This window comes from Mobula birostris, chromosome X (genome assembly GCF_030028105.1).
Source record: "Mobula birostris isolate sMobBir1 chromosome X, sMobBir1.hap1, whole genome shotgun sequence".
NCBI classification, from domain to species: Eukaryota; Metazoa; Chordata; class Chondrichthyes; order Myliobatiformes; family Myliobatidae; genus Mobula; species Mobula birostris.
Genome location: NC_092402.1, coordinates 46,583,170 through 46,610,556, shown reverse-complemented (window position 1 = coordinate 46,610,556; position 27,387 = coordinate 46,583,170). Strand labels below are relative to the sequence as shown.

At 43.8% G+C, this 27,387-nt stretch overlaps 1 protein-coding gene across 1 annotated transcript in view; it reads left to right on the top strand.

Annotated features, from left to right (window-relative positions):
• The window catches only part of rapgefl1 (Rap guanine nucleotide exchange factor (GEF)-like 1), an 83,573-nt gene that overhangs the window by 50,524 nt on the left and 5,662 nt on the right, over positions 1 to 27,387 (top strand). Inside the window, exons 7-14 of the mRNA XM_072248865.1 lie at positions 998 to 1,171; positions 2,857 to 2,954; positions 10,825 to 10,947; positions 12,209 to 12,387; positions 18,866 to 18,956; positions 22,201 to 22,251; positions 23,901 to 23,988; positions 26,235 to 26,299. Of these exons, the coding sequence (XP_072104966.1) occupies positions 998 to 1,171; positions 2,857 to 2,954; positions 10,825 to 10,947; positions 12,209 to 12,387; positions 18,866 to 18,956; positions 22,201 to 22,251; positions 23,901 to 23,988; positions 26,235 to 26,299 (869 nt within the window). The remainder of the gene's footprint in view (positions 1 to 997; positions 1,172 to 2,856; positions 2,955 to 10,824; positions 10,948 to 12,208; positions 12,388 to 18,865; positions 18,957 to 22,200; positions 22,252 to 23,900; positions 23,989 to 26,234; positions 26,300 to 27,387) is intronic.

Below are 27,387 nucleotides of genomic sequence, written 5' to 3'. Positions count from 1 at the left end.
TCAGGCTATTGTGTCTGGAAAGGTGTACGTGATGTTTCAACATCATTATTGGAATGAGTCTGTCATAACTAGTTTCCACACAATCAACAAGAGGTGTGGCATCTAGCAAAACTCTACTAGCTACAGAGTAAACAGCAGAGAGATGTATTCAGGTGGAGCTCAGTCTGACCTGCTGAGTTCCTCCAGCATTTTGTGTCTGCTGCTCTGACTATTGATAAGGAGACCTGCTGACTTCTTCCAACAGTTGGTTTGTTGCAGATATTCATGTGGTCCCCTTCGTGATCTGTAGATGAGACAAGTCACTTCACATCAGTGAGTTGTTTCAGCAGTCACGGTTGCAGTCTGTGAAATATGGCCAGCAAAAAGTTTGCAAGCATCTTGCCACTATATTTCACAGATATTTAAACCTTGCACCATTGGTTTAGGTATAAATATAGGCCAGAGCACTAGATATTAAAATAGTGCTCAAACGCGCTGGTGAAACACTAATACAGCGGCAGTCACCTGGGTTCAATTCCACTGCTCTAGGTGAGGAGCTTGTCCATACTCCCCACAATCATTTGGGTTTCCTCCGGATGCTCCTGTTTCCTCCCACATTCCAAAGACGCACCGGTTAGGGTTAGTAAGTTGTGAGCATAATATGTTGGCACCGGAAGAATGCCGACACTTGCTCCTTGCACTCCTTGGACTGGTGACACAAAACAATGTATGCTTTGATGTACCCGTGACAAGTAAAGCTAATCCTTAATCTTTAAATGCAAGCACATTCTGGTTAACCCAAAACTGGAGTTCAAACAAATGCAGCACAAGATGCCAGAGCCAGAAATGTCTGTAGAATTTGTAAATGAAACGGGCATGAGTATTTCCCATAAGTTGCTGAAGGAAAAGTCTCTGCTGTGCTGGTTTCAGTGGAGGATGATTCTGATCTGCCATGGTGCTAGCTTCAGTGTTTTTTTCATTCTCTTCCTCCTTTCCCTCCCTAACCAACCCCCACCAGTTTTCTGCCGTATTTACGCGACTGACCATTCCTACGTGACCATCAAGAGCAGGTTATCGGCCTCGGTGCAGGAGATCGTGCTGTCTGTAGCCGAGAAGCTTCAGCACTGCGAAGAAGAGTCAAAGGAGCCCGTGCACAAAAACTTGCTGCTGGTTGCTATAAGATCATCAGGCGGTAAGACCCAATTCTTTGCTGTATATGGAGTTCTGTTTCTGTGGAACATACAGCAAGCTCATCCAAGATGAAGTTGAGAAGTAGTTTCCTTATTCTTCGACAAGAAGGCAGTGGAGGCTCAGTCACAGAGTATGTCGCTGGATTTCTAGATATTAAGGGATCAGTGCAGGAAAGTAACAGATCAGCCATGATCTCACTGATTGACAGACTAGGAATAAAGGGCAGAATAGCCTCCTTCTCCCACTGTTAATGTTCCTCAATGAGGTACAAACTAATCACCAGGACCTTTGTTTGCTGAGGGGACTTGGTGCAGACAGGACTGATCACCTCTTCCATGAATGCCTTTTGAGGATAGGTTGAGCAAGCTAGGCCGTTCCTCTTTGGAGTGACAGAGGATGAGAAGTGCCTTCATAGAGCTGTATAAGATTGAGAAGCATAGACAGAGTGGACAGCCATTGTCTTTCTCCCAGGGTGGCAATGGCCAATGCCAGAGGACATCCTTTTAAGGTGAGTTTTTGTAAAGTTTAGGGGAGATGTCAGCGGGAGGGTTTTTACACAGAGAGTGGTTGGTGCCTGGTATGTACTATCATGGGTGATACCTTGGGGATATTGAACAGACTTGGGTGTGCACATGGATGTAAGAAAAATTGGAGGGCTTACGGGCCGTGTAAGGGTTAGATTGATTGTGGTGTAGGTATATATAGGACAACAGAACGTAGTGGGCAGAAGAGTCTGTACTGTGCTGTACTGTTCTATGAACAGTGCTGAGAAAGCAGATCAAACACTTCATTTGAAATGGCATGTGTGACAGCATGGTGTTCTCCCAGCAGTACAACAGATCTCAGTTTGGAACACAAAACTGCTGACTCTGAGATTAGTGTGCTTGAAGCTTTGTACATGGGAAAGCAGTGAATTGAAAAATTGTAATATATTCAGCTCCATCAGTGAATAAATCTCAATTGCAATGCAAGGAAATGGAACAACTCGGAAAAATATATTTTCTGAACTTGGAGAGGGAAACGAGACAGTACTGGCTGGGATGGCAGGGCTGCACAGTGGCTCATGTTGCAGCCTTACAGATCGAGAGAGACAAGTTCAGTCCTGACCTCTGGTGATATTTGTATGGAGTTTGCAGGTTCTCCCTGTGACTACTGGGCTTCCCCCTACGTTTTCTGGTTTCTTCCCAGCTCCAGACATGTACTGTTTAGGTTATCTGACTACTGTAAATTTCCCACCACAGATAACCAGCAAGGGGAGCTGATTGGATTGCAAGAGATCATACCAGAGTTACTGGGTAATAGGTGGAGGAATGGATAGGATGTGGGTTTCCTCTGCTGAGAGCCACAAGAGTCCCATGTTACTGAGTTAAAATTATTTGAAACTCACAAAAAAAAATCGGGCAGAAGTTATCAGATGGATTGTAACTGCAGCTGAGAAGCTAGAATGTTTTAGCAGATTTTGATGAAATGGGTATTAAATTTCAGAGAGGGGCCGAATTCAAAGCAGACAACAGTTGACCAAGTAGAGATTCCAAGGTGTCCATAATTTCTCCTTCACCGATTCTAAAGTAACTGTCTCAGGAACAATTCCGTCTCACAAGCAACTCCATCTCAACTCTCTCCTGCTTAAGTAACATTGTTCCAAGTCTTGTGATGTGACCCTCAAACTGTGTTTTCATTATGCAGAGAAAACGATGTTCCGGTTGGATGAAGATTCCGTGTTTACGACCTTGGGCGTTAACACTCATCTGTTTGCCTGCACAAAGGAGTCTGTGGAATCACTGGTGAGGCAGAACCTTGTCATATTTTAGTTCTTATCCATGTTATGAAATCCCTCCATGGCCGCCTGACCTTTGGCATTTTGTGTTACCCCCTCCATCTCTCCAACTGTCCTAAATCTTTGAGCTCCTACGATCCTGGCTTGTGCAACCTTAAATTTCACTGTTCTAGCAGCCTTTAACTGCCAAGCTCTGGAATCCTGTCCTCTAGGAACTCTACAACATTCTAATTTTATGCCCAGATTTTTACCGCTTCCATTATCTCAAATAAATGGATCCAAATCAGAATCGGGTTTATTATCACTGATGTACGTTGTGAAATTTGATTTGTGGCAGCAGTACAGTGCAATACATAAAAATACTAGAATTTACAATAAGGAAAATAATTTTTTTATTTAGCCAGAGGGTGTTGAATCTGTGGAATTCATTAACAGAGGTGGCTGTGGAGGCCAAATCATTGGGTATATTTAAAGCAGGGTTGATGGGTGCTGAATTAGTAAGGGTGGCCAAAGGTTATGGGGAGAAGCAGGAGAATGGGGTTGAAATGGAAAATAAATTGGACATGATCGAATGGCCTGATTCTTCTCCTATGTCTTCTGGTCAAAAGCCAGTAAGACAGATACCAGTGGAAAACTTCACCTGTCATTATTAGAATGAAGTGATGCAGGTACGCAAGTCACCCTATGTAATGTTTTCAGTAGGGATTGAACTCCAAGGCAAATTAGGTATTTATCATTAACATAAGTATGTTGATAACGAACATAGGATCACACCAGTCAATGGCAGCATATGTCTGACCATAGCCAACAATGCCACGCAACCACCCACCCTACACCAGGTAACATCACTCCATATTAGATCATGTGTCGATATTACTGCTCTCGCTAACTGTGTCTGTTCATAGCAATCTATGCTAGATTGGAGTACCACGTGATTACCCAAGACTAGGCAAGAGGCCATTCAGAATTCATTCATTTCCATTAAGTAATTAAACTATTCGTCAGGAGGTTGCTGTTTTGCGAATCTTTCATTATGTTGATATGTTTGCATTCCTGTGTGTTTCCACAAGCAACTTGTTGAGTTAAGGTAGAAGTGTATAATCCCAGAGCAGATGGTCCATCTCTTGGAGACACAAGAGATTGCAGATGCTGGAATCTGGAGCAACAAACAATCTGCTGGAGGAACTCAGCGGGTTAAGCAGCATCTGTCAGTGGAAAGGAATAGCTGAAGTTGAGTTGCCAGTTCCTTTCCTCCCACAGATGCTGCTTGACCTGCTGAGTTCCTCCAACAGATTGTTTATTGGCTCATACCTTTGTCTGCTCTGAGTTAGTTAACCACCTCCACTCTCCCTTCTCCCCTCCTGAGTTCCTCCTTTTTTTTTGTCTGCCTCCCTAAATGGTTTAACCTGTCAGTCATCCTTTACCCTGCTCCACCCTCTATACCAGCCATTTCCCACTCCACTTTCAGTCCCAAAACATCAATGAATTACTCCCCCTCCCCGCCCCCCATCCCCGAGTTCTGCCAGCAGATTGTTTGTTGCTCCAGACTCCAGCATCTGCAGAACCTTGTGTTGTCATTTTTCTACTGATAGCTTCCGGGCCTGAGTGGGTCGCTGCCTAATTAAGGAAGCATCACATGTCATCCCATGGGACTATGGTGTTCATGACCAGTGTTGTGAGGTGGTAAAAGGGATGATATGAACTTGTACCAGGCCGAGGATGAAAACTGGCACGGTAGCGTAGTGGTTAGCAAAACACTTTACATTGTCATCTGTAAGATTGGTGTTCAATTCCACCGCTGCCGTTAAAGAGTTTGTCCGTTCTCCCCGTGACCATGTGAGTTCCCTCCGGATGCTCTGCTTTCTTCCCACGTTCCAACAATGTGTGAGTTCAAGTTGCTGAGCTGTAGGCATGCTAAGTTGACGCCAGAAGCATGGGGACACTTATGGGCTGTCCCCAGCACATCGGACTGCTATGGTCATTGACACAAATATTGCATTTCACTGAATGTTTTGATATATCGATATGCACGTGACAAATAAATCAAGTCTTTTTCTTTTATCTTTTACCCAAGCTAACACCCAAGCCCATTGATCACCCAGTGCCATTGGCAAATTCTCTTCCCTGAAGGTTACTGGTGAGCCAAATGAAAGCTGAAACTGACAGCTTCCCTGGCCAAATATTTAGAGTCGGCATCTGTAGATTCCAGCATCTGCTGTCTCTTGTGTCTCCAGGGTGGTTAATGTCAGCCTGAACAGAAGTGAAATATCACAATTATTCTCAGTTCCTTCGAGACAGAGAGAAATGAAAACAAAACCAATTCTATTAACATCCTTTTGGTGGCCTGGGAAATCTGGGTACAATAAAAGGCATTGTACGTATAAATTAAAGATGTTCATTTTGGGGGAAAAGTGAAGATCTGAAAGATAAAGTTTTACACTTAACCTCCTTTGGGTCCTAAATTGCTTTACAGTGAACAAAGTACTTTAAACAGTGTAATCACTGTTGCACCATCCTCCTTTTAGAATAGGACACTACAGCACAGAAACAGGCCCTTCAGCCCATCTAGTCCATGCTGAACTACAATATTTATCTCCCATTGACCTACTACTGGGCCACAGCCCACCATACCCCTCCCATCCATGTACCTCTCCAAATTTCTCTTAAATGCCAAAAGCGACCATACATCCACCACTTCCACTGGCAGCTCATTCCACCCTATCACTTCCTTCTCAGTGGAGAAGTTCCCCCTCTTGTTCTCCTTAAACATTTCACCTTTCACATTTAACCCATGATGTCTAGTTCAAGTCTCACCCAACCTCAGTGAAAAAAGCCTGCTTGCATTTACCCTATCAATAAGTGAGGCCTCCATCGGTTATGGTCAACCATGGATATTGCATCCAAGCTGTCTAGATACACAAGCCTGGGCAGTACGATATGGAGAGCAAGCTGTTGCCCATGTAGCAAGCTCCCCCTCTCCGTGCAACTGATGAACCCAAAGGAACGGCAGAGACCGGTCCAGTTCAGTACCAGTGGCGTCACAGGAGTTGCCAGTCAGTGTTGGATTTAATGTAGGACTGCCTTCGGGACTTGAGCTCCGGATTTTTCCCTCGGGTTTACTCCTGAAGCCTTCCCCATGAGTGGGTTAGCCGCAAGGCAGTGGAGGTTTGAGATCAGAGTTCTCCTTCTCCAAGTAGAGCTGATGAGCCCTTTCTGTCCGAAGTGACTGGTCTTCCGCTGTCAGTAACCGCCCTTTGCTCCTTCTGTCAATAGAAATGGTTCCACCAGGCTTAGTAGCTAAGCCACACATGAAAGCCAGGAACTGGACTTGGTTGTCAGAGTCTATTTGAGGCCCATGCCATTGAGAGCATTTTATGGGTAGTAGGAGCTTATCCCCATTACCACCCCTGACTATAACAGCCTTAAGGAATTGATCCTGTCTATACTTCTCATAATTTTGTTTACCTCTGTTAAATCTCCCATCATTCTTCCATGCTCCAGGAAATAAAGTCCTGACTTATTCAACCTTTCCCTACAACTCCAGTCCTCCGGTCCTGGAAACATCCTTGTAAATTTTCTCTGAACTCTTTCAACCTTATTCACATCTTTCCTGTAAGTAGGTCATCAAAGCTGAAAACAATACTCCAAATTAGGCCTCACCAGTGTCTTGTACAACTTCAACATAACATCCCATCTCCAGTATTCAATACTATGATTTATGAAGGCTAATGTGCGAAAAGCTTTCGTTTTGCCCCTATCTACTTGTGATACCATTTTCAATGAATTATGGACCTGTATTCCCAGACCCCTCTGTTCTACCACACTCTTTAGCACCCTACCGCTCACTGTGCAAGTCTGACTCTGGTTTGTTCTCCCAAGATGCAACACCTCACACTTGACTGCATAAATTCCATCTGCCATTTTTCAACCCACTTTTCCAGCTGGTTCATATCCCTTAGCAACCTTTGGACTTCCTCGCTGTCCACTACAACCCCAGTCTTGGTGTCATTTGCAAATTTGCTGATCTCGTTAACCACATTATCATCCAGATCATTGATATAGATGACAAACAAACTGCCTTGCCATCATCTGCTTTCCTTGTAACTTCCTTGAAAAACACTACAAGATTGGTTAGACGTGTCCTACCATGCACAAGGCCTTTTTGACTATTCCTAATTGGTACCTGTCTATACAAATATTGAGATATCTGGTCCCCTAGAATACCTTCCAATAACTTGTCCATTACTGATGTCAGGCTCACTGGCATATAATTTCTTGGCTTACTCTTCGAGCCTTTCTTAAACAGTGGAACATCATTGGCTATCCTCCGATTCTCCAGCAGCTCATCTGTGGAAAAGGATGATTTAAATATCTCTGCCAGGGCCCCTGCAGTTTCTGCACTAGCCTCCCACAGGGTCGAAGGAAACAACTTGTTAGGCCCTAGGGATTTATCCACCCTAATTTTCCTCAAGACAGCAAACACCTCCTTCATAATCTGTATAGAGTCCATGACCTCACTGTTGCTTTGTCTCACTTCTATAGACTCTGTGTCCATCTCCCGAGCAAAAACGGATGCAAAGAATCCATTTAAGATCTTCCCCCATCTCTTTCGGCTCCATGCATAGATGACCACTCTGATCATCAAGAGGATTAATTCTATCCTTTCGCTCTTAATATATCTGTAGAAACCCCTGAGATTCTCTTTCACCTTGTCTGCTAGGGCGCCTTGTGCCTTCTTTTAGCCCTCCTGATTTCCTTCTTAAGTATTCTCTTGCATTTCTTATACTCAATAACTCATTTGTTCCTTCCTGTCTATTCCTGATATGCACCTCCTTTTTCTTAACCAGGACCTCTGTATCTCTCATAAACCAAAGTTCCCTAAACCTGTTATCCTTGCCTTTTATTCTGACTAGAACGATCAAACTCAATACTCTCAAAATTTCACTTTTAAAGGCCTCCCACTTACCAAGTACACCTTTGCTTTGCTACTACTTCTTTGGGATAAATCTATCCTGCACCTTCCAAACTGCGCCCAGAAACTCCAGCCATTGCTGTTCTGCCATCCTCCCTGCTAGTGTCCCCTTCCATCTAGGTTCATTGTCACCTGGTTAATTGGTCAGATGGGCTTAATTGGGCAGCATGGGTCTTTGGGGCAAAAGGGCCTGTTACCATGCTGTATCTCTAAATAATATAAACATGGTTAGATACATGTTTGCATAGCAGGAGTATTAAGGTTTACGGGGTAATGGCAGGTAGGTGGAGCTGAGTCCACAGCCATATTACCCATGATCTTATTGAATGACAGAGCAAGCTCGACAGCCAGATGGCCGACTCCTGCTCCTATTTCTTACCTTCTCTCATGTTATCATCTCTGGGGGAGAGGGGAGAGGGTATTGTTGATGTTCCAGCCCTAAACCCCGCATCAGACCAATTCCTCTTCCCCTCCACTAATGCCGCTTGACCTGCCAAGCTCCTCCAGCAGATTGTTGCTTGCTCAAGGTTTTGAGGGGGCTAGATAGGGTAGGTGCCGAGAGTCTGTTTCTGCTATGAATGAACAAAGTGTTTGGGCGGAGGTTGAAAGTAAGAAACTAAATGATTAAGATAGAGATGAGGAAGAATTTATTTTCTCTAGGCTTACAAGTATTTGGAATCCTCTGCCTGAGAAACCTGGGGATGTTAAGTAACAGAGTAAAATACAAGGGGTCCAGGTACGATCTCCGGAAGGCCATCACACATGCAAAGTAGCAATTCCAGACCAAACTTGAATCACTGAAGGATGCTCGACAGCTGTGGTCCACAAACTATGGACTCACTTTCAAGGAAGTTTCATGTCATGTTCTCAACATTTATTGTTCATTTATTATTATTATTTCTTTTCTCTTTGTACTTACTGTGGATGCCCACAAGAGTTTGATAATAAATTTACTTTGAACATATTCATGGCTGAGACAGAGATATGCCTGGACTGTTGAGGTGCATAGGTTATTGGAGCTTACAGGAAAGTGAAGCTGTGGCCAAAATCAGATTCGCTGCAATCTCATTGAAAGGTGGGACAAGCTCAAAAAGCTGAACAAGAAAATTCCTGCTCCTCTTTCTCATGTTCTGCATTTCCTTCAAACCTGCTCCAATGATGCTCATCTGCTTAATCAGCAAGTATACTGAAAGCTTATTCTAATAGCCTTAATTATTAAGTCTATTCCCTGGCCCCAGGTTTAATTAATATAGATAGGCAGAATTAATCACCTTATTGTCTGCTGCTCTCTGTATTATTGATGCTCAACCTCAATTTCCAGAGAAGACAACATGAGATTATTATACAGATGTCATGGCTGCCTAGTCCTGTCAATCACTGCACCCTTTGTGGTTGTCATACATGTTTCCACATGTTAGTGCAACAAGCAGGCTTTTTCCTTCCAGTTAAAGAAGTACTCAAATTTGTAAAACTAGCATTGCAAAGTCGTGGCATTTAGACCAGAAGACCATGAGATTAGGGAGCAAATTAGGCCATTTGGCCATTCAAGTCTGTTCTGCCATTCTATCATGGCTGATTTATTATCCATCTCAACCCCATTCTTCTGTCTTCTCCCCATAACCTTTGAAGCCCTTACTAATCAAGAACCCATCAACCTCTGCTTTAAGTATATTTAATGACTTGGCCTCCACAGGCATCCGTGGCAATGAGTTCCACAGGTTCACTACTCTATGGCTAAAGAAATTCCTCCTCACCTCTTTTCTAAATGGACATCCCTCTAATAATCAGTCTCCTGAACCAACATGGTAACTTCACTCACCTCAACACTGAACTGATTCCACAACCAACAGGCTCACTTTCAAGAAATCGACAGCTCATGTTCTCAGTATTTTTATATTTTATTTGTTTGTCCATCTTTGTTTATGTATAATTTTTTCATAAACTGTATCATCTTTCTTTATTTTCCTGTAAATGTCTGCAAGAAAATGAATCTCATGGTGACATATACATACTTTAGTAATAAATTTACTTTGACTTATTTGTCACATGTACATTGAAACATACAGTAGAATGGGTTATGAGTGTCAATGGCTAACACCAGCGCTACCATGCTTCTGACACCAACACAGCATGCCTTTGACTTACTGACCCTAACTCGTGTGCCTTTTTGGAATGTGGGAGGAAACCGGAGCACCTGGAGGAAACCCACATGGCCGCAGGGGCAAAAGTACAAACTCCTTACGGAAATTGAGCCCGAATCTTCTGATCGATGGCATTGTAACACATAACGCTATTATTATTTCAACTTGCTGTAAGTTACAGTCAAAATAAATGATGCGGAAGGGGAATAGCGAGGCAGTGTTTGCGGGCTCATAGTTAAAAGGAAAGAACCAAGCTCAACATTGTGGGATGAAGAGCCTGCACCATGCTTAATGCTCACTGGAATAACAGCTCAAAACCGACAAACGCCAAGAAAACCCTGAGCAATAACAATTGATCTTGATATGCCATAATTTTGCTATTATGATTTCACAAGCTAAAATGCTTACGTGCCTGATAATACTGGTGTCGGCATGAAGTGATTTGGAAATACAGCTCTTGAGTAGCATCCTGTACAAAGCTGACTGTTACCTCCTTGTTCATATTCATTCCACAACCTATGAACTTGCTTTCAATGTCTCTATAACTCATGTTCTCACCATTAATTAATTAATTAATTTGTGTTTGCACAGTTTTGTCTTTTGACTTTAGTTGCTCGTTGGTCTTTGCACGTAAATTATCATTCACTCCATTGTATTTCTTTGTTCTACTGTGAATGCCTGCAATCATATGAATTTCTGGGTAGTATATAAGCGATATTATATGTAATTTGATAATAAATTAACTTTGAACTGTTGATTCCCAGGTGCCCCCTCCAGCTGTGGAACGTCTCTCCCATGAAGGGCCAGAAATCAATGAAACAAACGTTGGGGAAATGGCTAATCAGATCACAGCATTCGACTGGGAGCTTCTGAACTGCGTCCACGAAGTGAGTCGCCCAGGACAGGAGAGCTTTTAAGGTGGAAAAGCCATTGCATTGGGGCAGTTCCACTCTCGCGACCTCAGAAGTCCAGGTCCAGTGGTATGAGTAGTTGTCATAACTGGGCACTTCCTTGTTGCAGTGGATAACCGAGATTAATATTGGTTATTGCTTAAAGGGAATCAGAAATGCAGGCAGGGGTAGTATAAAATATAGTGTATGAGTCAATTTTTAGACATATTTTTAAGCTTCAAAGGCTGTGGGCAACTTAACCACCAGTGGGCATAAGGGTAGGTCTTCCAAAACTGTGGACCACACCAGCCCATTCTGTAGTCTTAGAAGTCAGATCTCTTCCAACTACTGAATTGAGATCTGCACTCCTATACAAATGCATGTCAGACCTGCCAGACTATTCGTAGAAAAGTTCAGGAACAAGCTTTTTGGCCCACAATGCCTCTGCTGACCATGATGCCAATGTCAACTAGTCCCATCTGCCTTCACATCGTCTCTGTCTCTCAGTTTCCTATCTGTTCATGTGTCAGTGCCTCTCAAACATTGCTATCATATCTGCTTCCCCTGGTAGCGTGTTCCCGGTACCGAGCACTCCGCGTAAAAAACACACTTCCTTCTTAAACCTCCTTTAAGTTTGCCCTTCTCACTTTAAAGCTATGCCCTCTAGTGTTTGGCATTCCCACTCTGGGAAGAGGACTTTGTAAATCTATGCTATCTTTACCTTTTATGTTCTTTTATTCACCTCTGATGTCAGACTGTAGGTCGATTGTACTGATTCCCTCCTCCCCTGCAGCTTCCCCTCTGACGCTGCCTAAAATTGAGGTCTCAAACAAAAACTCGTGGTGAAATTTAAACATAGTTGTGACTTACACTCTGTACATTATGGTGTTTTCCAGTTTGGTCTGCGTTGCTCTGTACCTCTGCACCCTGAAAGCATTTTGGGCTGTTGTAGCCTCTTTACCAGCTCTGATTCCTTCACTAGCTGCCGTGATACTGAAGGCCAAAGCAAAAGTTGCACAAGTCTCAGCGAGTGAGACACCAAATGGATCGTTCATGTCTGAGTGTGCACAGTGCTCTTCCTTAATGTATTTATCCTCTTACACTCCAGTTTTACTTTAATCTCTGATGCTGTTTCCACTTCAGGAGGTGAACTGTGATATTTCCATTTCATTGTCAGGTCCCTCCTATCAATAGAAGTGAAATGGCATTGAAGTTTTTACCCTGTGTAATTTTCTTTGCATTTTTTTAAATCTCCCAGCTGGAACTGATCCACTACGTCTTCCGGAACGAGAGCATTCGAAGGCGGACGGCAAATCTGGAGTTGGTGCTGCAGCGGTGCAGTGAGGTGCAACACTGGGTCGCCACGGAGATACTGATGTGTGAGCGCCTGGGAAAACGGGTGCAAATTCTCAAAACCTTCATCCACATGGCTGCTCTGTAAGTGTTCATGGAGTTGTACAGCAGAGAAACAGGCCCTTTGGCCCATCTAGTCCATGCTGAATTGTTATTCTGGATAGGACCATGGCCCTCCATACCCCTCCCATTCATGTACTTACCCAAATTTCTCTTAAATGTTGAAATTGAACCCACATCCACCACTTCTGGCAGCTCATTCCACATTCTCACCATCATCTAAGTGGTTCCTCCTCATGTTCCCCTTAAACATTTCACTTTTCACCCATAACCCTTGACCTTTAGTTCTCATCTCATTCAGCTCAGTGGCAAAAAAAAAAGGTCTGCTTGCATTTGCCCTATATATACCCCTCAAGGCCTGTGAGGGTGGGGACAAAGAATCTGAGAAATGTAAAATTCAGACCAGGAGTCACTCTGGTCACATCTGGTGCCTGGTCCGAGTTGTTGCTGGCTTGGCTCACCGGCAGTACTCTCTCTGGCAAAAGATCACCAGACTCAACAACAGTTACTTTCCCCAAGCCGTCAGGCTAATCAACACTAATACCCATTAAACCACTACACCCACATCAGCTACTCCTCTCCATGGCCCCACAGCACCCTTCATCCCCTCATGAACTGCCACCTTACAGTTACTTGTACATTGTCTTTTATAGGATTGTTTTTATACTTACACAGTATTGTGTTTTTATGCTGCATCAGATCCAGAGTAACAATCATTTTGTTCTCCTTTACACTTCTGTACTGTAGAATGGCAGTAAACAATCTTGAATCTTGAATATGCAGGGAAAGGAGGGATATAGATTATTTGCAGGAAGAAGAGATTTGGTTTAATTTGGCACAGATATTGTGGGCTGAAGGGCCTGTGCTGTGGTGTACAGGCATATTTCAGACCTATAATTAATCTATAAACTCATCTAATGCATCACCGCAGGACTGAATGTGGTGTTAGATTGCTGGGGATGCCTCTTCAGATTCAGATTAAGATTTATTTATCGGAGCATACGGTGAAATGCGTCATTTGCATTAACCACCAACACCGCCAAGGGTGTGCTGGAGGGACAGCCCGCAAAGTGCCACCACACATTTCGGCGTCAACATAGCATGCCCGCCATGCTCAGTTGACCAACACAGAACATACCAAAGCAAAACAAGCCCCATTCCTCCCACCCACCCATTCAGGCATATACACAGTCCTTCAACCACAGGGCAGGCTGTCTTTCTTCAGCTTCCAGCATGTCATTTTTTTTTTGTGAGATCCCTGTCCTTTCTTTACTGAGCACAAGCCACCTTATCAGGAATCTCTGCCCCCACTCCTCCCCTGAGTGCCCTGGTGTACATTCATCCCTCAGGCAATACTGGACTAACGGGATCAACTAATTGCTTAATGCATTGCTATCTGTGGGATATTGGTTGTAAATAAATAAGACGCCATGACCAGTTACCTAGCAACATGGACAACACATGGAAAGCAATTCACTGAGGGTTTGCTTCAGGGTTTGATCCTAGGCACTACATAAATGTAAATCTCTTTACCTCATTACAGTTGGCACAATAAAGGTGCCCTATTCTGTCAAGGTTAAAGAAAGATTAGCTTTCATAGGTTTTCTTTCCCAACATCTGAAATATTATATTTTTGAAATCTATCTTAATACTTACTAGTTGTCTTGTGCTAATACTGAATACGTTTTGCAATAAAGATAAAGATTAAATTTATGTGTCACATGTATTTTGACCAGTGGAATCCAAATATGTGCTGAGGGCAGCCTGTAATTGGCGCCACGCTTCCGGCGGCAACGTAGCGTGCCTGCAACTTACTAACCCGTACATCTTTGGAACATGGGAGGAAATCGGAAAACCTGGCAGAAACCCACACAGTCGTGAGCAGAATGTACAAATTCCTTACAGGCAGTGATGAGAATTGAACCTCAGCCGCTGGCTGCTGGTGCTGTAAAGCGTTGCTCTAACTGCTGCAGTGCCATTCCACCCCTCTCCACTCCAGATTGCTGTCCATTAAACCTCAGAAGTCTGCGAGAATGAGCGAGGGTGTCCTGCACCATAATGATGTCACCCATAGGTTGAGTCAAGTCACACAGTATCTCAGCCTGGAAGTGTATGGCTACAATTTCATCATTGTTGGCTCAGAGTTCTGAAACTCACCTTGAGCACACAGTGGACAAACTTTGTCACAAGAACCACACTAATTCAGGAAAGGCATCCAGTGCCATCTTCTCAAGGTGAATAGGATGGATAATATTTCTTGAACAGACTAGCCACCCTGAGAGTTCATAAAGCAAGAGGCCAAGAATAGATGGGATACAAGATTGGCTGGAACTAGTCATCCTGAGATTTCATAAAATAAGAGGCTAAGCATACATGGAATGAAAGATTGGCCGGAACAAGTCTGGAGATGAGGGATAGAGCAAAAATGAATCTTGCAGTTTCCAGCAGATGATGATAATCATCTTTTTCAGTAATTGAGCTGGAAGGCAGAGGTAGAAAGAGTTGCTGTTTGATGATAAGGCAGTAGAAGCACTCAACACAATCCTGTAATAACCAGTTGTTTGCTTTCAAAAGCAGACAACCTATCGGGCAGATCACATAAAGTAATGAGAAGTTTCAGACTCAGACCTACCTGAATGTAAGGCGTTCCCAGAAGAATAAAGGACATTGCCCTCACTCCTGAAATAGCTGACCACCCAACGAACAGCAGCAGTGACTCACCTGGTGACAGTACACAGGCACCTGCAGGACTTAGCCTGCATTCTAAGATTAAGATCTTAAGGCTTAAGATTAGCTTTATTTGTTACATGTACATTGAAACATAAAGGGAAATGTGTCATTCGTGTCAAATCAAATCAGTGAGGATGCGTTGGGGGCAGCCTGCAAATGCTGCTATGCCACCAGCGACGACATTGCATGCCCACAACTTATTAAACCTAACCCTAACCTTTGGAACGTGGGAAGAAACCGAAGCACTTGGGGGAAACAAGTGCAGCCATGAGGAAAATGTACACACTCCTTATAGACGGTGGTGGAGTTGAACAAAGGTCGCTGGTGCTCCAATAGCGTTATGCTAACCACTATGCTACCGCACCACCTCTGTGCATTTTATCTTTGAAGTTCACTTGTTCAGATCACAAGTTTACAATCATCTTTTACAGATGTAAGCATCCCGTTAAAGAACATAGAACACTAGTAGTGCAATCACTTGAGTTGGTTTGATGTTCTCCTAGGGGGTTGTCTATTGGTGGGTCCTTGGGTGGCTGTAGAGGCCAATCTGGGATCCACATATTCTGGTGCAGTGTGTGTGAGAGTAGGTGGTGGCTGTGGTTGGTGTTTGATTACTTTGGTTGTTCACTCTCTCCTTTCGTAGCTCCCGCTTGATCTCTGCGGCACCGCAGTGGTCGTTCTCGTGCAGCTCCCTCTTGAACAGATTTCCTCCAGGCGTATCTATTGAATACAATGTCCTCCCTGTTTTTAGGTATAATGTTGAATTTCTTCAGGCTGGTGTTATTTTTTTTTTGAAACATTTCCTTTTCCCACCAGAGGCTCACTGATCTTCCTTCAACCGGGAGTATAAAGGATCGGTTTGGGGAAGATGTAAGTTAGGCATCTGGTGATATGACCTATCCATCAGAGTTAGTGTTGCTTTATCATGGTGGAGATGCTGTTCACATCTGCTGGTCTTGGTGCATCTGTCCTTCCAGATGATCTTCAAAGTCTTTCATAAGGTTCTGTGGTGGTATTGCCTTTGGGCTTTCAGGTGGCTACTGTAGATGGTCCATGATTCAGCTGCATACAGTAACATAGGAAGGAAAGACCAAGAATTGTGTTTGGCCTTGTAGGTCACATCTTGTTCTTGGCCTAGAACTGGTTAAGGTTAAAAAGCCTGTTGTCCACTCTTTACACGATTGTGGCAGGTCTTGGCCAATGAGGTGAAGGATGGCAAGTAGGATGGGTGCATAGAACATCGAATATTACAATTCAGTACAGGCCTTTCAGCCCACAATGTTGTGCTGACCTTTCAGTCTGTCTAAAATCAATCTAATCCTTCCCTCTTACATAGCCCTCCACTTTTCTATCCATCCATGTGCCTATCTAAGAGTTTCTTAAACGCCCTTAATATACCTGCTTCTACTGCCACTCCTGGCAGAGTGTTCCACACATTCGCCACTCTCTCTGTATTTAAAAAAAACTTTCTCTGACATCCCACTCCCATACTTTCCTCCAGTCACCTTAAAATTATGCTCCCTTGTATTAGGCATTTCCACTCAATCTATGCCTCTTATTGTCTTATACACATTAACCTCTCATCCTCCTTTTATCCAAAGAGAAAAGCCCTTGTTCACTCAGCCTTTCCTCATAAGGCATCCCTACCTCCCATTTAAGTAATCTTGAGTGGTCGCACCCCCCCTCCCCATCGTTCTTCAGCACCAGTCGCTTGACCAAGTCTCTGCCACATGGGAAGAGAAGCGGTTACTCCCTTACTTGAGCATCCTTTCTGTGCTTAATGATGAATAGGGTTAGGAAGTTGTCCAGCAGGCTCTATCCCCACAACCTCCCCCCCACTCCTCTATATGACCTGCCCCTGGACTGACCTGCATCTCTGCACTCTGGAGGCAGAGCTAATTTTTCCGTAGCACTTTTCATGACACAACCACATCACAGAGTCTGCCATAGTCCACGAAGCACATCTGAAGTATAGTCATTTCTGCATAATAAGATTCCACAGTCATCAAGGTCCAGTTTATCTGTCTAAGTGACATTAGACCATGAGACATATAAGCAGAGTTAGTCCATTTGGCCAACTGGGTCTGCTTTGACATTCCATCATGGTTGATTTATTATCCCTCTCAATGACACTCTTCTGCCTTCTCGCCATAACCTTAGATGCCTTTGCTAATCAAATCCAGAACCTATCACTATCTTCCTTAAACGTACCCAATGACTTGGCCTCCACAGCCGTTGGCAGCAGTGAATTCCACAGGTTTGCCGCCCTCTGGTGGAAGATGACCCAGCTTTGCAGCTGCTGCCTTTGCCTGGTGGGCACTGGCTCTTGCGCAGCACGATACCATGCGATCACTCACTGGAGGCCTGTGTGATATCTTCAAAGTTCACCTGTTCAGTTCTCCTACACTCCAGTACTAAAGATCTGAGCCTGCAGGGTTGCCTCTTTCATCTAAGCTGGAACGTCAGATAGTTCTCCTGAAGCTGAAGCCTCTGATTGTCATGCCCAATCTATGCAAAACATTTGTATTGTGTATGGGAGATAACACTTGATGATAACAAGACTGAGTTGAGTGTTTCTGCTACTTGATCATAATCAGCAGCCCAGGAGATTGCTGTTGAGATACTGATGGCAGACCTGGCTGTCTGTCAGTGCCATTGACTCCTTTAGGACAACCTAGGTTGATAGTGACCCCTGTGCCCAGACCTCAGCCGATCTCAGTCCTCATCTCTGCTATCTCGGTCCACTAGTGTAGTGTTTAGAATATCACTTTACAGCGCCAGTGATCACGGACCAATTCCACTGCTGTCTGACAGGAGTTTGTACGTTCACCCCATGACTGTGTGGGCATGCTACGTTGGTGTCAGAAGTGCAGCGACACTTGCAGGCTTCCCCCAGCACATCCTTGGACTGTGTTGATACTATGTTAGCGCTGGAAGTATGGCATCACTTGTCAGCTGCCCTCAGCACATCCTCAGACTGTGGCACTATGTTGGTACTGGAAGCGCGATGACATTTGCGGGCACATGTTTGGACTGTGTTGGTCGTTGATACAAATGATGCATTTCACTATGCTTTGACGTCCATGCAACAAGTCAAGCTAATCTTTATCTCTTTTAAAACCTACATTTGCCATCTGTGTTTAACAATAGAACGTGCTGCAAATACTGGGCAGGTCGGGCAGCATCTGCGGAGTGAGAAATAGAGTTAATGTTTCAGGTCAATGACTTTTCAGTCAATAATATAGTTTTGGATTGCTCATCTTAATGAGTATTCATCCCTTCTGAAGTGTTGGAAAATATTTGCCACATCAAAGGTTTTGTTTTGTTGAATATAGTGAAGCTAATATTTCCAACCCATGCTGTTTCTAACTTCAGACATTACTTCCCTAAACTTTCTACAAACTACCACAAAATCATTACGTTTGACAGCTCACCCAGTCCGTCTTTTCCTCACTTGGAAACTCCTTTCCATGCACCTACGTACTGGTGCATATAAGCTTGACTTTGACTTGTGTACAATTGTGTTTTCTTTCATATTTTCATCAAACAAAAACAATGTGCACCTACACGGGTGGCTTATAGAACACCCTAAGTGATCTGTAAAAGGTTTGGTCATAGTTTGGCATACTGAGATAGTAATTAAGGTTGTCGGGTTGGCTCAAGAACCGAATGGTTGAATGGAGGTAGCTGCTCTTGAACCTGGTGCAGTGTTGCCCCCCTTCCCCCACCCCCCGTGACTTGTAGTAATCCTAATGGCTCCTCCCTCTTGCAGCTGTAAGGAGAAGCAGAACTTGTTCTCATTCTTTGCCATCATCATGGGCCTGTGCAACGCAGCGGTCAGCCGTCTCTGTTTAACCTGGGAGGTAAGTGGAACACAGCATCAATTCTACATGCCAGAGTGTGTGTGTAAACAGTCATTACTACATTTACTATGGATGTACATATTGTTAACTGATCTATTAAATTTACTGTCTACCTTTGGTGTTATAGTATAGAGTCCTAAAGTATTATAATCGCACTCATAGAGTAATACAGCACAGAATCAGACCCTTCAGCCCAACAGGTCCATTCTGACCAGAGATCCTCTCTGCTAGTCCCAGTTGCACGCATTCAATCCATAACCCATCAAGCCCCTCCTCTCAACGCACCTGTACAAAAGCCTCATAAATGTTGCAGCAGTACCCACATCGACCACGTCCTCTGGCAGTTCATTCCAGGTACTGACTCTCCCCTGTGCAAGGAAGTTACCTCTCAAGTCTGTCTTAACTCTCTCCACCCTCTAGTTTTGGACCCTTGCAACCTATCTCCTCTAATTTTTGATTCCTTTTCCTGGATATCCAAAATCAGACTGGATAGAGACCTCCAGCATTTGAAGAATCTCTTGACAGTGAATTGCAAAGGAGGTTGAGAGGAAAGTAATCTGCAATGAGTGATAAACCTGTATCAGTTTGAGCCCTGAACTCTGGTGCTGTCTGTGTGGAGTCTGCAGGTTCTCCCTGTGACCAAGTAGGATTCCTCTAGATTCTCTGGTTTCCTCCCAAAGATGTGGGGGTTGGTGGGTCAATCACCCCTGGTATAGGAGGGTGGCAGAGTTAATCGGGGCTGTTGTTGAGCACGCCAGAGGGAATACCTGAGTAAAAGCCAAAGGTTGAATCTGTTAGGACAGGAGAATGATGAGAGATCTTATACAGGTATACAAAATTATGAGGGGTATAGATGGGGAGAATGCATGCAGGCTTTTCCTTTCAGTTTCAGTGAGACTGGAACTAGAGGTTTAGAGTGGAAGTTGAAATATTTAAGGGGAATTGTGCTGTAGGTTTTCTATGGAATCTGAGGAAAACTTTCCAGAGGCGAGTGTGGAATGAACTGCCGGTGGAAATGGTAGATGTGGGTTCAGTTTCAACATATTGGATGTAGGAGAATGAGAGGAGATTTGATAGAGGTGTATAAAATTATGAGGGGTATAGATAGGGTAATTGCAAGCAGGCTTTTCCCACTGAGATTGGGTGAGATTAGAACTAGAGGTCATGGGTTGAGGGTGAAAGGTGCAAGATTTAAGGGGAACATGATGGGGAACTCCTCACCCAAAGGGTGGAGCAATTGTGCAGCAAACTGCCAGTGGAAGTGGTGGATGTGGGTTCAGTGGTGGCATTTAAGAGAAATTTGGATAGGTACATGGATGAGAGGGGTTTGGAGGGCTATGATCTGGGCGCAGGTAGAGGGATGAGGCAGAAGACAAGGTCAGCACAAACTAGATGGACCGAAGGGCCTGTGTGTGTGGTGTAAAAGTCTACGACTAATTAGTTACCAGAAAATATGTGGGGCAGTGGGAATGATGACTCAACAACCAATCTGCTGGATGAACTCAGGAGGTCGAGCAGCATCTGTGGTGGAAAGAAATTGTCAATGTTTTAGGTCAAAACCCTGCAACAGACCTGTGCAGGGTTCAACCCAAGATGGCGACAATTCCTTTCCTTCCACAGATGCTGCTCGAACCGCTGAATTCCTCCAGCTGATTATTTGTTACTGCAGATTTTCAGCATCTACAAATTCTCGTGCCTCCAATGGGAATGCTGGGTTTACTCTGATAGCTGGCATAGACTCCATGGGCTGAATTACAATTATATAAAAAAATCAATCTTGCGTTTGGCTCCTGTGTAAACATTATGTTGATTTCAAAATTTCTATCCCTGTTTCCAGATAGCTTGTCTCTATACTTCCTCCAGCCGTACAAACTTCCCATATGTCTGCTTATCTAAAATTTCAGTCATTCAATAAATTTTGTAACTGGCAGGCAAAGTCATAAACTTGAGGTGCTTTTAACTATTGGATTATTAAGTTCCTGCAGCCCCTGTCTTCCTCTGGAACAGGGGTTCCCAATCTGAGGTCTATGGACCATTTAATGGTATTGGCTCATGGTATTAAAAAGGTTGGGAACCCCTGCTCTAGGGAAACTCATCTCTAGGTCACACAGCGTCCAGTTTCATTTGTGGCTCCAAATTGTGTACCCTTTGCTATCTTGGGATGTTTTTCTGTCCTTGTGTCCTCCTTGAGTTTGAGGAGAACTAGCTTCCTTTCTGGTTCTGTGGGCTGAAAGGTAACTAGGGAAGTCGATGTGCGATCTCCCGATGTTGCCATAGGCAGCACAGAGAATACTTATCGGTAGTTTTGAAAATTGTCCTTTTTTTCTGTTTATACTGGACTTAACTCTGCTGCTGAAGCATAGACCAGAGGTTCTCAGTGCCATCCTGAGTGTTCCTCCTCCATTTGAGTGATCATCAGCCCAAGATCCTCAGGAGTTCATTCTTTCAAGGAGGCTCTGAGAAGTTGCTTGGATCTATTTACCTGGTTCTCTTTCCCATGCAAGAGCTCAGAATTGTCATTCAGCAAGAGGGTAAGATTTGGGAATACAAAGGTTCTTGCTGATAATACTCAGGTCAGACAGAATCTGTGGAGAGAGAAACATAGAACATAGGATAGTACAGCACAGTACAGGACCTTCGGCCCACAATGTTGTGCCGACCCTCAAACCCTGCCTCCCATATAAGCCCCCACCTTAGATTACTCCATATACCTGTCTAGTAGTCTCTTAAACTTCACTAGTGTATCTGCCTCCACCACTGACTCAGGCGGTGCATTCCACGCACCGACCACTCTCTGAGTAAACAACCTTCCTCTAATATCCCCCTTGAACTTCCCACCCCTTACCTTAAAGCCATGTCCTCTTGTATTGAGCAGTGGTGCCCTGGGGAAGAGGCGCTGGCTATCCACTCTATCTATTCCTCTTATTATCTTGTACACCTCTATCATGTCTCCTCTCATCCTCCTTCTCTCCAAAGAGTAAAGCCCTAGCTCCCTTAATCTCTGATCATAATGCATACTTTCTAAACCAGGCAGCATCCTGGTAAATCTCCTCTGTACCCTTTCCAATGCTTCCATATCCTTCCTATAGTGAGGTGGATGTTAACCAGTTAACTTTTCAAATTATTGATTGTCAAATCTGAAGCATTAATTCTGTTTTTAATTCAATTTTTCAGCATCCAAAACATTTTGGATTTTCAAAAAAAATGGAATACTTGTTTCAACTTTTTCTTGTTTGCCCCACAGAAACTGCCTGCAAAATGTAAAAAGCTCTTCCAGAAATTTGAGAGTTTAACGGTGAGTAACCCATGAACGTTAGAGGCACAGAAAAAGGCCCTTTGGCCCAACTGGTCCATGCTGACCAAGATTCCTGTCAAAGGTTTTCAGACTGGAATATTATATTTTCACCATCTTTGACTTTGTTAAGATGCCAGAGGTAACTCCTTGAACATAACAGACTAGAAAGACAGTACTAACTGAGCACCTGCTTCACTGGGCAGTGCAAGGGGTGGTGGGATGGGAGCCATGCAGCTCTCTGACCTTGCTGCGTGGGTTTGACCATAGACAGTGGTGGAGCTGGCTCCTCGGGCTGAAGGAGGGGGAAGAACCCAACAGGTTCACCACCTGGGTCAGATGCTTTCTGTGGATTCACCCTCCTGAAGGACCTTCTCACGTTGACCTCAGAGTCTGAGATCACAGGGTCATCAGGGGTTGTGGGGTTTTGTGAAGGAACCTCCTTGTTTAATCGGTCAAACGAGCATAAAAGGCATAGAGTTCAACTGGGAGCGAAACCTCATTGTTATCTATGTTGCTTGGTTTATGATGTATGGTAACATGTACTGTATGTACTTTAATTACAAAAAATACTTTGAACTTTAACTCCAAGGGCATGCAGTTTCAAGAGCAGAGTTATAGTTTGTGTCGTATGAAGGGGTCTGATAAACCCAGGTATCATAGAGTCTTTAGAGACTGGAAGCTGCAGAGAGAGTGCAGAGGAGTTTCACCAGGATGCTGTCTGGATTAGAGAGCATGTCTTGTGAGAACAGGTTGTGTGAGCTAGGGCTTTTCTGTCTGTGGAGATACAGGATGAGAGTTGTACAAGATGACACGAGGTGTAGATAGGCGAATAGCCAGAGACTTTTTTCCCAGAGTAGAAATAACTAATCTAAGGGGGCATAATTTTAAGGCATTTGAAAGAAAGTATAGGAGGGGATGTCAGAGGTAGTTTTTGTTTTCAAACAGAGTGGTGGGTGCATGGAACGCCCTGCCAGGGGTTGTGGTAGAGGCAGATACATTAGAGATACTTAAGAAACAACTTGGTAGCCACACAGATGATAGAAAAATGGAGGGCTATGTAGGAGGGAAGGGTAAGATTGATCTTACAGTAGGTTAAAAAATTGGTACAACCTCATGGGCCAAAGGGATCTATGTTCTATGAGTCAGGGGCAGGTAGTGCATCATCATTCACATATTTCCAGGGATCATGCATGCTCTGGCCTTGTTGTGGTGAAGGATGGTGATATGCTGGTGGTATGACGAATTAAATAAATATGTTTGGAGGAAAAAAAATTGCAATGAGATGGGGAAGAGTATGGAAGCAAATGGAGAGTACATGAGATGGGTCAAATGGTTCCTCATTTACTCTGTTGTTCAATGGGCTTTGGTCCTGCAGGTTAATACACAAGGAAAATCAGTGTGATACGATAATGTCCACTACTGTACTCCTCACTTCCTCTGTGTCTACTATTGGAATAACCTGGACATTTTTTCTTCAATGAATTTTAGCTGGGTCCCTGATCACTCCAGCCAGACTTCAGTGATAAGCACAAGGCTTTGCACTGGGAAATTTGGGTCCAGTAATTAGCAAGATGTTCAATTTGAGCAAGAGAATTGGGGGTGGTGTTATATCTGACAGCAGACAATGAGACCACTTTTCTGTCTTACAGGATCCCTCACGAAACCATAAGACCTACAGAGACACTATTGCCAGGATGAAGCCTCCCCTGATTCCTTTCGTCCCCCTGCTACTGAAAGGTGAGATGACAGCCCTGTCCCTAAAATCATTCTCCTTTTGGTAATGGTTTCTAAGAATTCAGTGGCATTGAGGTCCATTATCTCTGGGGAAACTCATTGAAAGGGGTACCTAGTATCGAAGGAGGATGAGAGGTGACTTCTTCGAGATGTATAAGATGATTAAAAGAGTGGACATCCACTGCCCTTTTCCCAGGGCAGAAAATCCTAATACAAGGGGGCATAATTTTAAGGTGATTGGAGGAATGTGTTTGGGGGTGGGGGATGTCAGAGGTAGTTTTTTTTTACAGAGACTGGTGGGTGTGTGGAACATGCTACTAGGGGTGGTGATACAGGCAGATGCATTAGGGACATTTAAGGACATGCTAGGTATATGTATGAAAGAAAAATAGAGGACTAAGTGGGAGGGAAGTGTGAGATAAGTCTTGGAGTAGGTTAAAAGGTCAGCACAATATCGTGGGCTGAAGGGCCTGTACTGTGTTGTATTGTTCTATGTTCAAGTAAATTTCATTCCTTCTTTCCCCGTAGCTCCTGCACATTTTTCCTCATTAATGTGTTTCTCATATTCTCGTATAACAGGAGGCTTTCAGCCATCAAGCAGCTACTGACTTTTGGAGCAATCCCATCAGTCCTGTGCCCCCAACTTATTTTCCTGCAATCTATTGCCTGTCATTCCAGTTGCCGCTGCTCCACCTACTCTAGCGGTAGTTATCCTGCCAGACAGCAAGACTGGGATGTGGGAGGAAACCAGAGCTCCTGGGAGGAACAACCAGTCACAGAGAGAGCACGCAAACTCCACACAGATAGCACCTGTGGTCATAAGAAATAGGAGCAGGAATCTGGCCTGTCAAGCCTGCTCTACCAGTTAATGGTATCATGGCAGATCTGGCCCTAGAGTAGGTGAACTCAGCTCCACCTATCTGCCTTTTCCCCATAACCCTGGATTCCCCTGCTATACAAAGTCTATCTGATTGTGTCTTAAATATAATTAATGAGGTAGCCTCTACTGTTTTCCAGGGCAGAGAATTCCACAAATTCACTACACTCTGGGAAAACCAGTTTCTCCTCATCTCCATCCTAAATCTATTTCCCTGAACATTGAGGCTATGTCTCTTCGCTTACCAGTGGAAATAACTTTCCTGCCTCTATCTTATCTATCCCTTTCCTAATTTGTATGTCTCTATCAGATCCCCTCTCATTCTTCTGAATTTCAGTGAGGGTAGTCCCAGGAGACTCGATCTCCCCTTTAAGGCTAATCCCTACTCATCCCCAGAATCAATCTGGTGAAGGTAGAAGATAGACAGAATGAAGGCAAGTTACCAAGTGCAAAATCAGCGGTAAGGGTTCTGACCCTTGGTCCATTGCAGAAGTCCTCCAGGGCAGAACAGGGCAGCTGCCGCCCAGCCCAGGGCAAGATCCCACTGACAGAATAATGCTGGGCCAGCTGAATTCCAGCTGCTGCACAGCAGTCACGGTGGAAGCTTTTCACCAATATACACTCAGTGGCCACTTTTATTAGATACAGCTGTACACCTGCTCATTAATGTAAATATCTAATCAGCCAATCATGTGGCAGCAGCTCAATGGATAAAAGCATGCAGACATGGTAAAGAGGTTCAGTTGTTGTTCAGGCCAAACTTCAGAATGAAGAAGAAGTGACTTTCACGGTGGAATCATTGTTGGTGCCAGATGGGGTGGTTTGAGTATTTCAGAAACTGCTGATCACCTATGATTTTCATGCACAACAGTCTCTAGTTTATAGAGAATGGTGTGAAAAACAAAAAACACCCAATGAGCAGCAGTTGCATAAGTGAAAACGCCTTGTTAATGAGAGGGGTCAGAGCAGAATGGCCGGACTAGTTCAAGCTGACAAAAAGGTGACGGTAACCCAAGTAATCTTGCGTTACAACAGTGGTGTGCAGAAGTGCATCTCTGAGTGCAAAACACATTGAATCTTGCAGTGGATGGGCTACAACAGCAGAAGACAACAAACATGCACCCAGTTGCCTCTTTGTTAGGTACAGGAGGTACTTAATAAAATGGCCACTGAGTTTAGATGATAAAAAGCACACAAAGGCTTGCATTTCCATAGCACCTTTCACAACATTTTAAAGACCTTGAGAGCGAATGAAATACATTTGAATGCTAAACACTCTGGTGGTGGTTGGGAAGGGTTGAAGGGCACCACATTCACATTATTGGTAATTATGGAGCATTTTCAGTGTTTATTTCTTTCCATGATTTTCCAGATATGACTTTCATACATGAGGGAAACAAAACGTTCCTGAATCAGCTGGTGAACTTTGAGAAAATGGTGAGTACTTCTATTACTGTCCCAGGATAAAACAGCACTGGTACACCCTACTGCCCGAAGGCTTTGTGGCCAGTGTTCGAGTGCATCTACTACCCTATGTACAAATATATTGTAGACTCCCGCTCAGCACCAGTGCCATTACAATTGAATAAAGTCCCAGCACAATATACCACCTAATGTCCAAATGGACAATGTTCTAATACATTAAATTACCCAATAGACAATGAGCATTTTACATCATCCAATATGCAAGTTGGCAGTATTCCAGCACATTATACTATCCAATATGCAAATTGACAATATTCGATTAACTTATACTACCCAATGTTACAAATAAACAATATTCTGGTACATTACACTACCCAACGTATAAATGGGCAATATTTTGGTATGTTACACTACCCAATGTACAAATAGAAAATATTCCAGCACACTGCAACAACTAGTCCAATGTCCTCTCCTATCAGATTCCTCCTTCTTCAGCCATTTACCTCTTCCACCTATTACATCCCAGCTTCTTACTTCATTCCCTCTCCCACCAACCCACCTTCCCCGTCACCTGGTTTCACCCATCATCTGCCAGCTTGTAGTCTTTCCCCAACCCTGCCTCTCTCCTTATTTTAGCAGCTTCCCCCTTCCTTTCCAGTCCTAATGAGGGGTCTCGGCCCAAAACGACAATTGTTTATTCTCCTCCTTGTGTGTTCAAGTGAACTGTGTTCTGACAGTGTCGCCCAGTTTCTTAACACAGCAGAAGGAGGCTAAGATTTGAAGATTACAACTTAGTCAATTAAGAAAGGCAAAACTATTCAGGCTCCTGAAGCCTTCAAAGAGTAATGGTACCACCACCTGATGGTTTGGATTTTTCAGGCAGTCATGATTCATTTAAGTATTTAGTCTTAAAACTGGACCCCAGAGGCATATTTTGGTCAATAATAGATGAGGCCACTGAATGGCAAAACTCTGAGACAGCTTTCATACTCTTAACATTGAATTAATTTAAGAAAACATTTCTCTTCTACTGCAGACTCTGAGTCACACAATACAGAAAGTTCCCCCACGCTGAGTTATTAATCTTAGCTGAGTTATTG